The 12,233-nt window shown below is 30.2% G+C and overlaps 1 protein-coding gene across 2 annotated transcripts; it reads left to right on the top strand.

The window, feature by feature from the left end:
* Position 1: 1 nt before the first annotated feature.
* LOC136969096 (HAUS augmin-like complex subunit 1) lies at positions 2–11,845 on the top strand. 2 transcript variants are annotated; one of them, XM_067263201.1, is made up of 8 exons: positions 2–60; positions 172–349; positions 4,985–5,108; positions 5,189–5,323; positions 5,387–5,510; positions 10,515–10,580; positions 10,836–10,907; positions 11,610–11,845. In XM_067263201.1, the coding sequence occupies exons 1-8, from the start codon at positions 37–39 to the stop codon at positions 11,724–11,726; spliced, it is 840 nt and encodes a 279-aa protein (XP_067119302.1). In that variant the 5' UTR covers positions 2–36; the 3' UTR covers positions 11,727–11,845. The 2 variants fall into 2 exon arrangements, with proteins under 2 accessions (XP_067119302.1, XP_067119301.1); XM_067263200.1 differs by having other exon boundaries at positions 10,823–10,907.
* The last annotated feature ends 388 nt before the right edge of the window (positions 11,846–12,233 follow it).

Genomic DNA, 12,233 nt, shown 5'->3' with positions numbered 1-12,233 from the left:
GTACAGTACGTGATAGCTTGTTTACAAATTGAAGCCATGAGCTCTAATATACAAATACAAGTGAGAAAATCGGAATTTTTTATAATTATTTTTAATTACAGATGCAAATTTAATTATAATTTAAGCATTATTTGTGTATAGATAAGAACAATTAACATTTTTCCCCCCTAGGAGATTCATAACTGGTTGAAAACTATTTATCAAAATGAAAATATACCAACATTTGAAATTAATAACAGGACTTTAAACATTCTCTCGTCTATAATGATTCGCTGTCAAGAGAAAGAAAAACATTCCCAGATAATTATGAACTATTTGAAGAATTCTGCTGCAGAATACAATATAGCTGGTAAATATGTATATATTTTTCTATCATAAATGGGTAAAATTGCAGTTCTGAATGAGGATTTAGGTCCCACAGGCCTTCAAAGACTGTGGGACCCAAATTCCAGGTAGGTTGATTTTGTGGGTTATATCTTGTGAAGAGTTACTTCAATTCCTTTTGAATTTTTTATTCCTGTAGGCATTATCTATAGCTGTGATACGATCCCAACCTCCTCATTCACAGCTGCATTTGTACCATAACGTCTGACTCTAGATATCAATGCTTTAATCAAACTGTTAAGATAAAAGCATTCTGTGTACAGGTTAATCAAATAAATTAATTTAACTTATGCAATACTGTTTTACACTAATTTGGTTTGAATATTGCAAATGATCAGTAAGCAAAACAAAATTTTGTTATTTTATGTATATACTTTTAATTTTCACTTTTTAGTTATTACATGTATTTATAAACTTTATTTTGTATAAACATACATACTTCAAAACATAATTATTTTGTTTATTTATTACAACATCACAATTTTTTTTCAAAAATTAAACTATGTGCCCTTGATGGTTTTAAAATTTTTACTGTGCCTTAGTAACAAAAAGGCTGTTGACCCCCGAGGTAGAATATCTACCTTTGTATCGTATTAATCTGGTTGTCCCATCTCGCGCCACTTGTTTACCCCCATTGTGGGCCTGGCCAAACCCACGATAAATATGAAAAAGATTCTCTTATTGCCCACAGAATGGAAAGAGCCAAAAAGATGAAATACAAAACATATACTGAGTCATATTGAATAAAAATTATTGTTTAACACATTAATTGCCATTCGATGTGTCGGTGATTGTACTAATTAGGGCTGTATAGAGCCATCTGACCACCCAACATCGCTATAACCAATGTAGTTTCACTACGACCGCCGGCCGTCAAACCACTTCACGAGGCCGTACGATGGCCGGCAGTCGGAGCCAGCTTTATAGATGTGTGCGAGAGGCCACCACTAAGATGTAAAACAAAGTCTTACAAAGCCAGGGTAATTTAACCTTGAGTGAAACTACATTGATTATTGTGACGTTGGGCAGTTGGATGGCTCTGTACGGCCCTAAATTAGTATGACCACCGGCGCACTGGATGGCAGTTAACGTGCTAAGCAGCTAGCCTATATCATTTACTCTTATTGAAACTTTATGAAGTAATTAACAAGTTTTTACTGTCTGATTACAGAAAAATTACTTGCCAAGTTCAACATTTTTGGTTAATATCTAATTATCATTAGGTCTACACAAATAGAAATGACTAAATGTGCAAGTAAACAACATTACAAAATTTAGAATCACACACATTTTTTATCTGTCATTAAATAATATTATATTATATTATACATAAGTCGTGATTATTCTCATCCACTTGAAAATATTTAATTATTAGTTTAATATTTTTTTCTCTGTTGCATTAAGATCTGTTTTACAGGTCTACAATAAATCAGCTAGTTCCAATATGTTTCTTATTCTGTATGTACATGAGTAGCAACATAAAAGCTGGGACGAGAATGTAATATGATGTTTAAAACATTATTAATTGAAAACTTTAATGTAACTTATTATAAAATCGAAAAGAAAACCTATTGTTAAGAACAGGTTTTTTAATAATAACCAGAAACTTGAAGATCTTGGGTCTAGATTGATTGCTACTTTTATGTTAAAATTAAAATTTTAAAATAAAAATAACCTAGAAAATTCAACAATTTCTAGTTATTTATTTAGTCGGTAGTATTTGCATTTCTTTCATTTATATAAAGCAATCCTTATTACTGATTTAGGGAAACATCCTTATCAGAGGGAGAAATACAGATAAAATAATAATAATATTTAGTGCTTATTACTTAAATATAGCACAGATTAATCACCAGTTTTTCAGCATTTTATCGGGATAGAATTACAAGAGGACACTTAAATTCATGCAGCTGTCAAACTCATATAGCAAATGGTCACAGACAATACTTAACATAGCCTACATCCTCTTGGCTTATCTACATTGTTTATTCTATATTCTGCAACCTTTTAGCTTATTCTAGTTACATTTAACTTAACTAAGGCTTCTAAAAACGTTCAAGATGCAAGTTTGTCTACACACAACGTTATATTTATTAGCAATACTTGATTGATATTTGCTATATGAATAGATAAATGAGATTGCCACTCGGTTCTTTTTTTAATCCTCTCTGCCTCTAACCCAGGTTCCCAGAGAGGTAAACATTTACCTTAACCACCACTCAACGTGGTATCAAGTTTAGTTAATTTCTATAATACAATAATTTATAAAAATCTGCCATTTATCTTATATTCTTTTTCTTTTTACATATCACATCTTAAAATGAATAAAATGTATATTTGTATTTGTTTTAAAATTAAAATGCAATGATGTGAATAATTAAAAGGAATTTATGATTTAATTAATTATCAAATCCAGTTATTCAGATTATTAAAATGAGTGGGAAGAAAATATTAGTAAAGTAATTAATTTTAACAGGTATTATTTTATTATATTTTGTAATTACTTATTTTAATTAAATTAAATTAATTGAATCAACTTTTTGTTTTAATTGTAGAAGCAATTAGCTATTTAGTTTTTTTTAATTGCTAACACAATTAGATGTGAAACAAAAATTCAATTATCACATTTTAATTTATTAATTATTTTTTTAAATATTAATTCCTTAAAAGTTGTCCTTTATTCGACTTTAATTCCTTAAAAGAATTTCTTAAAATAGAATTAATTTTACTTCAATAAATTCCTTAAAATAAATAAGTAAAATTGTATTTAAACAATATTTTGTAAGGAATTGTAAAAGAATAAAATAAAGATCAGAAATTTTATTATTAAGGAACTTCATTTATTAATATAAAAAATAAAATTTCATAATTTATTACATAAAATGAATGCTGTCGAGGACAAACATAATGTTTTGTATGAAAATATGGAGTGAGTTGAAATGTTTTTAGAATTCCTGCTGCAAGGAAAGCAGTTTTAATCTGAATTATGCTTGAGGAGATCCCTTGACGTGCTTGTGCGTAGTATATTTGAATTTTGTATTTGGTTAGTCAACAATACAGAATCTAGATTTATCTGCATTCTGTGCAAGAAATTTTGGTGTGCCCAGGCTTGCTAATTGATGGGTACATTCCAGTATGCATTGATGAACTGCAATGTACTAAAATACATTTAGATTTTTACCATCGACTTCGTTGGTACGTCAGTCGCTACACCAGTGAAGTCGTCGGGCTGTGGATGTGGTGAGTTGTAACGAATGCAATATGACTGCTTCTGCAGTTATATTATCATCACTATTTTTACTATTGATAGGTTATTTTTGACAAAATAAGTCTGCAAATATAGTGCCACTTGCTTCCACCATCTTGTTAGATTTCAGATATTCCAGTAAAAGCTTATTAAACTGCTCGCCAGTGCATTAATTGTGGTTGAGTCTGATGCATACTGGATTGTACCCAATATAAATAGTGTTAATTTTGAATTCATTGCCTCTCGGTATTCTGTTTGGCTGCATGGTCTGATCATATCTAGAATCACTGTTGAGTCAAAGTGATGTTGACAACTTATATATTTTACTTCAGATTAACTGCATAATTTCTGCGATAAAAATGTTTGCTTGCATTCAGTATGTTCTGAATAGTATCTTAAATTCCTCAATATGGGCTCTATATGTCAATCTGAACATGTCAATGTGATAAATTTACATCATACTTTCTCCAGCATATATTTAAGCTATCTGCCAGACTGACGAATATGTGCTAAAGAAGGTAAGACATGAATGAAGATTTAACACATTGATGTTTGTAGAATTACATATTGAAAGATCAAGATACTGTTAAAGACTTGATATATATGCTTTCATTTGCAACAAGGAAATTTTTTGAACTACTCTTTGACCTCCTCTCCTGTTATGTACATGGATGTATTTTTAGCAAACCTCTTCCCCATTACTTACATGTACAATATAACAGTTTATGGACCACTAATACCACTAAACAATGTAGGACAATGTAGACCACTAATACCACTAAACAAAAAGGACAATGTAGACAATGCCTCAACCTTCTCCCTCCCAATTGTATACAATGATGTATTTTTTGCCCTCTTATACTGTACAGTATATGTAATTAATGGATGGTCCTTTTCTTTTTTTATGGAGTTTCTTTAAAACCTTATTACTCAGTCCTTTATTTAGTAATCCCTATTGTTGTATAGTGGAAGCAATCTGTAATCTATAAAGTCAGAAACACCTCACTAAAATATAGATTCTGTGTGATGTTATGATTTTCATTGATATGAGGTCAAGCAGTAAAATGTGTATTTTCTGTGTGTTTGTTTATAATGTATATATCTCATTTTCCTGTCTTCATGTTGCATTCATTGCTGTGTGTTGCATATTACTACACCTTGGTATATAAGGACTTTACATGTGCCCTGTATTTAGTTCCATTGATAACAACTCATCTCAAAGTTTAAAGTAATTTATTTTAATTAAAACCTTATTCATTCTGAATAATACAAATGAAGCAAAAATAATCTTATTTATTTATCATCTGTTAATTCTAAATTGTTTTAATAATAAGAATTTTGATTTTTTGGTAGCCGAAAAACTTTCAAAAATCCTTCAACAAGTTAAAATTAACCTCCACACTCAACTACACTCTGATATTTCTGGACTAGCATTGGTTGCAAGTGTTCTTAAGTTAAAAAATACATCTCTTAGCAGGTACGGAGAAGCATTTCGATATTTTAAAAACATATAAATATTATTTACATGTATAATTATATATTAAAAGTATTCTGTAGTTTTATACACGAAATGGAAAGGATTTTCGAAGAGACTTCGAAAATTTCCGAGACTCATAAAGACGAATCTAAAATTTCGGGAAAATTATCTTCGGATTCCATAGCAATGCAGCAGAAGCTACAGCAGTTAGAAAGGTACAGTTAATATTTTAAAAATCTTTTCCGATAGTAACGAGTATCAACTAATTTTCAACTCAGAGAGCTTCAAGAAGCCGAGGAGTGGTGGAAAGAAAATCTTCCCGAAATTCACAATAACAAGAAATATTCTTCATTTTTAAAGTCAAAAGTCAAAGAATACGATAAAGAATTAAACCACTTAGAGGTAAACTTATATTTTCTTTGTTCGTACTTAATAAAATGTTTACTTCTTTTTCGATGTTTCACTAATGTACTAACTTCCTTGAGAATTTTTCTTGAGTGGTCTGTCTAGGATATGTTGGACCACATGTCCTGTTATCCAGCTGCTCTGTTGTGGATGTGGTCACAATGGGCTTAATAAAGGCAACTAATGTGCCCAAGGTGGAAAGAGACCGAAAAATATTCAGAAAATGTTAAAATTTAAAGTACACATATGCATTCATTCATTTTCATTTATTTTTATTGTAAGGTACCAAGAAATACAAAGGGTACATAACTGGTGCCATATAACATAACTGGGAAAATACAAACAAGCATGAGTACAATGTCAGAAAAAGATGGGATACAGTACAAGTAACAAATGTGTAAATACAATAACATAACACAAAATACATGAAACATACATGAAAAATAAATACAAAGGAAAACGCGTATGTACAGAAGTAGTAAAAATATAAAATGGTAGTAAAAATAATAAAAATGAAAGATACAGGAGAATATATACAAAGCAAGTGCAGCAAAGAGCAAGCAATGCATGCACATATAGTACAAACACGAAACATAAGATGACACAGGGAAATCCAGCGATGAAACTAGGAAAATTCTGGGACGGGTATTCCTGAGGTACGACAGTGAAAAGGTTGAAGAGAGCGTGATAAGTGTCCTCATGCTTAAGCAGACAGTACACATATGCACACTGACATGCAGATATTTAATTAAAACCTACAGCATATTTTCAATCAACAAATTCTTATTTTTATTTAGATGAATTAGAAAGCCGCTGATTTCTATCTTCTGTTATAAAGCAAACTTTCTCGTATGATTTATAAAGCTGCTATTAGAAATAACATTTCAGATCTTTTACCAAAAAAAAAAGTCAAGATTTATTTTCTCAAAAAGAAAAAACTGGTAAGGAGTTACGAATAAAACTTTGTTTTCGCCTGTGACTTTTCAATGTTATTTATCAAGAAAAATTGTCATTTGGATGGCCAAAGTAGTCGGAAATATCTGCTTGCACTTTGAAGAATCCAAGTCGGAACTGTAAGAATTTTTTATAGCTAGTCCAATTTGATATGTCGGGCTTTATTTCTCGACACCTGGTCAACTCGATTGCAAGTCAGAACTACATATAAGTTAAGGTTACTACACAATCTATTATTGTATTTAATGCCTCTCATCAATCTATCATTAAGAAATACTTTCACTTGCTTAAAAATGGCCAATAAATAATTACTGTGAAAATTTTTTTAGCTAAATCAGTTTATATTCAGTAATATTTACATTTTCACAGCATATTTTCTATAATAAATTAATTTAGAATTATCAAAAAGGTTTAAAATGTGTGCAGATTCTTTATTTTGTATAGAATTTTTTATAGATAAGGTGATTTGATCATTTACCAAAAACATCTGATAACAAACTATAAAATTATTAATCATTAGTAATTAAAACATTAAATGTTTTAATTACTATACATCAATGACCTAATAGTCAAGTGGTTCAACACGATACCACTCTGTGCGGACCTGGGATTAAATCCAGGAATTTTTGGTGTGGCCCTCCAGACGTGTCAGGCTTTATCCCTCATGGCCCAGTAACTCATTGTGGGCTTGGTTAAATTCATAATGGGGTTGTTAAAAAAATGCTACAGGAATGGCGAAACAATGTCCTGCCGTTCTCCATTTCCTTGCATCTACAGGCCGATTCCGTTGTGAATCGGGATCACACGTAATGGATGTAACTGCAACTGGCTAGATAGCTTGCCAGGCGCCGGTGTATTATCTTCACCATTTAATCACTCTTAATATAAAAATGCGGGGGAAAAATATATTTAAATATTTGTCATACTAGTTCCATAATTACAGTTAGATATTTTGGAATGTTAATCACAGAAATGAATTTAAACTATATATTTTACTTTAATGCATTCTATTAATTTCTGTTATTTCTTAAAATAAACAAAAACTCTTTACATATTTGAAAGTAATTTTTCAAGCCTGTTTCTTTCTTTTTGTTTTTTGTATATCTTAAAAACAAAAGAAAGTGTAATTAAATTTGGAATTTAAATATATTTATATAAAAGTTTTTAAATTTTCATTCCATCTCTCTTATCATGTTTCATTTGTTACAATGTTATTAATTTCATGCTCTTTTTTCTTGTTTTTTTAATTATAATACTGCTAAACAATTAAATTTCCTTTTGCAAAAAATTGTTTACAGTAATTAAACACATTTTGTTTAGTTTGTAAATGGAATTAATATGTATTATTTTTAATCCCCGAATGAATTTTTATTATTATTAACTTTTATTTATCAATATGTTTTAAAATGTCTTCAAAGTAATTTCACAAAGTAATTAGGAACAGTTTTGTTTCTTTCTTGTATTTTCTCTTCTTCTTCCTCTACCTCTTCCTCTTCCCATCTTCTCTTTTTCTTTTTTTCCTTTCCTACTCATACTCTATTACTGTCTGATATCAATATATAAAGTTGGACTAGAGTATCGTATATATTTCCTCAAAATTTAAATGTAAACTTTAATAAAAATTATTTACAAAATGTTATATGAATCTTTTAGTAAACGTTTAAAAAACTTCTCGATATTAAAGTTGACTTAAAGCTTCCCGTATTAATACTTTAAGAGGTTTATAGCTTAAATTATTTTTAGAATCTTGTAGACAATTGATTTTTTTAGTAATACAATAACACTTTATAACGATTATAAAGACAAAAGGCAGTACATGATGTGAGCAAATGATGCTTTAATATTGAATATATATTTAAATTTGAAATTTAATTTTCTCTTCTTGAAAGTAGTATAAAAAATTTAATCTTTTATAATAAATTTTTAAATAACATTCTCTTGAAATGTTTAAAAGAAACTTTTTAAACAAAAAGAATATATATTATTCATAAATAAACAGCTTGCAAAATTGGGTGTAACTCGGAAATAAATTTACCAACACCAAAAATCCAGTAACATAAACAGTTTAATAGGCAAACAAACGTTTTCAACCATCTTAGATGGTCGTCATCGGGTTCTAACCTGCAACGTTCAAGTCCAGATTGTAATTAGAATAGAACTTTAAATAAAAAGAATATATGAAAAAGACCTTCGGAATGACATTCCATTAAGAAATCCAATTTTTAAACAGTTTATTAAATTCAAATTACGATCTTCCTTTTTTTTGAACCGCATCTAGTTTTGCAAGCTACTTATTTATATACACGTGGCCTTGCTGACCAAAGCCTACAGTAAGATTGGTCCGATACTTAACAAATTTATATATGGTGTCATAAAAGAAGTGTTGCCAATGGGCACATTCTAATATGCACCAAACAGAGCACTAGTGAACTGCAATGTACTATCAATAAAATGTGTTCCAGTGTTCACCGAGTTTGTCAGTTAGCAACTGATGCACTCATTGGGCTGTAGATATGAAAAGAATATGGCTGCTTCCCTGGTTATATTATTAATACCAGTTTTACTATTCATCTGTATTAACCCAAAGTTAAGTCAGCTAATGCCAATGTAGTGTTGTTTGTTTCTGCCTTCTTGGTGGGTTGCCAGATGTTCTGGTAATAGCTTTTTAAACCATTTGCCGATACATCGGTTGTGGCCGAGACTGACACGTGCTGGAATGTACCCATTTTGTTTGCTGCCATTGTTTTCCTGTTGAAGTTATCAGCTTTTGTTTGACAGTTGTGTAATAATATTCCACACTTGTACATTTTGTTGGCACATTTGACTAAGAATTAAGAATTTTTTTCTTTACATTAATTAGCAATATTGTAAGTATTGTACTTAAAAGAATATCACTGTAAAGAATGCTTTTGAAAGCTTGGTATGGGGTCCAGAAGTAGAATGGGCTCTCGTAGCTCCTTAGCTGACTCTTTTTCCTTTTTTGAACAAATGAAATACATAGAGAATGTTTCTTTATTAATAAATAGCTGTCTTAAAGATTTTATTTTTTGTTAGTGAAAGTAACATTCATTTATAGAGAAAGGGACCATTACGGCCACTTGAAACACTGCAAAAGCTGGAAAATAATATAATCACTCACAGACACCTTCCTTACTGGTTCCAGCAGTTACAGTACATTTATTAGAAAAAAATGTACCTGTTGGAACCAGTATGGAAGGTGTCTGTGAATGACCACTACAGCACCTAAGTTTTCTCTAGCTTCATAGTAAAATGCCTAGCTTTCCCTCTCAATGGCCTTGACCATACGTACAAAAGGATAAAGGCACTAAGAGGGTGCCCTATTCTTTTTTAAGCAAGCTCATAATGGGACGGACCTCCCAAAAAATTCCTGAGGTGTTTGTTCTGACCAGATTCAATCCCAGGTCCTGCAGAGCACCCTAACTGATTAGATTAAGAAATAAGAAAGAGTAAAATTATTGATTTTCTGAACAACACATGAAGTTTCTTTTTAAATAGAACTTTTCCTCTTTATAAATATTCCAGATAACTTTTTGTATGTAACAAAAGTGACAGTGCTTCAAATATTTTAAAATTAAAACAGACAGACAGTAATCTCTGCAGTATACTTTCAATTTTTGGTAACAGTGTATTTTATTATTGTCATTTCCTGTTGAAGTTTACGCATACCAAATTGTGTGTTGTCATAGTTTGGATAACATTTGAAGTTGTAGAAAATCAAATTCTTCATACTGTAACTGTGTAACTGTACAAAATTGAATTTTATTGAAATCAAACTGATAGAATCTCATTTTGTTTCCCCTCTAAAACTCGAAACAAAGTTTATATAATAAACAGTAATAGCGAAATACTCTTTCGTTTCTTTGATTCGATTTAACATCCGGTCAATGCATTATATCTTTTTCTGGATTATTTTATTTCACTTTTGTTATGAAATTTATCGTATCTTGTATTGAAGCAAACCTGTTTTGCCATTTCGAAATTAAAAAGAAACTCTTTTTGCTTATCAGTAAATAAATTTTCTTACAGAAATATCTACAGAAGATGCAGATTGATCCAAATATTTATCACAGTACTCTTGTCAAGAAGTCTGAGGTAATGTTAAAGATATTTTAAATACCTGGTCTGGAAAGTTACTGTTCAGTGAGAAATTTGTAATAATATTAAAGATGTGTGGTACCACATATGAGACCTGCAAATTGTATGCAATCCAGTACAGTCAATTGGTCAACTAACATCATACATATAACTTTAACGTCATTATAAATTTCCCTCTGTGCAATAACATTTTAGACACTCTATACAATAAGGTTAAAATATTGTTCAATTGATAATAGATATCAATTACAGTCGATAAAAGAAATGAAGGAAAAATTGAATACCGTTCAGATGAAACTGCAATGCATGGCCAATCTTCCAGCAGTAAGTATAATTTTAAAGGGTGCTCAAAATTACCTACCAAGTTGTTGTACCTAAAAAATATGATCAACAAAGTTTGCCGTGATGTATTAATCTTCCTGATATTTGAACGTTCGCTCAACAATGTGTTTGCCGTCAAACTTCAATGATGTTTGCATCATAGAAAGCACCATAGAAGAGAATTGACTGATTTATGTTTATGCCCCTGATCAGGATTCTTCAGGTTTATATCCATAGTTGGTACACTTTATTCTTGAAATTTATTTAAGTTTATTTATACTTTCAGCATCTAGTGAGTGAGTGAATGAAAATTCAAGTTAATGCTTGGCCACTGAATCAAGCCAGTGATTGAGTGTATGCCTACTACTGCACCATCTTTACAACTGTGCAATGATATATAAGTTCTTTGTTTGTTTTCTCACTTGTGAATATAAATACATTGATTCTGTAATACTCATTTACCAGTTTAATATTTGCTCTCTCACCTGCTAGACACTGAAAATATATAAATAAGTCCTTCCCTTATACTTTTGGAGAAGATAAATTATCCATGTAGTATGAATATTGAAGTTGAGGGCAACTACATTGATTCTGAACAAAGTTTAAGATCTGTCACCCTCACCATTAAACCTGGTAGGTGTATTTTGGGCCACTCTGTAAATGTTATCTTAATCGTTTTTGAATCTAAACAGCGGTTATTATCAGAACGAAGACTTGGCAAGAGTAAAAATTGCCGAAGCAGAAATGGAACTGGAAAAACTCGAGAGAGAATTCTCATTAAGAGTGGAAAGCATCATCCCAAAATCGCATCCCATCATTTAAATTAATAAAAAAAAAAAAAAAACACTAGAGACAATAACTGGAAAGCTGTAAAGATCTTTATTTTATGACACATTTTGCTATAATTCAAAGTTCACAAATAAATAATTATAAAATTTAAACTATTTTATAATATTTAAAATTTGTTTCCCTTTTTCTTCTCTTTTTATTTTATACATAACTAGAAATCAGCATTTTACACAGAACAATCAAATGCCACTCATGAAATCAATCAACTTCTCAACAAACTAGAAACGTGATGTAACGTAAAAATGACATGACATTTATATAAAAATAAATAAATGAATTAAAAAATGTACAATAGGCAACATGGCTGAAGACAATAGGCTATATATATTTATATATATAGATATATATAATTTTTTTTTGTATGTGTAAAATGCTTTTTTTTTTTAATGCATCTTTGCTTAAAATGCTATATCACAACCATTTTATTAAATACGATATTCAAACAATCATTGACGTCGGAGGAGAGAAATAATTTACAAC

The sequence above is a fragment of the Centruroides vittatus genome, unplaced genomic scaffold (assembly GCF_030686945.1).
Source record: "Centruroides vittatus isolate TY-2023 unplaced genomic scaffold, ASM3068694v2 contig_17, whole genome shotgun sequence".
Classification (NCBI taxonomy): Eukaryota; Metazoa; Arthropoda; class Arachnida; order Scorpiones; family Buthidae; genus Centruroides; species Centruroides vittatus.
The sequence above is the reverse complement of the archived record's forward strand: the minus strand, read 5'-3'. Positions and strand labels throughout refer to the sequence as shown.

Excerpts from the sequence above, each read along its gene's own strand:
- LOC136969096 (XM_067263200.1), top strand. The coding sequence starts at position 37 with ATGAGCTCTAATATACAAATACAA. Across the intron at positions 61-171 it reads GCTCTAATATACAAATACAA|GAGATTCATAACTGGTTGAA; the intron begins GTGAGAAAATCG and ends TTTCCCCCCTAG. Across the intron at positions 5,324-5,386 it reads AAGCTACAGCAGTTAGAAAG|AGAGCTTCAAGAAGCCGAGG; the intron begins GTACAGTTAATA and ends TTTTCAACTCAG.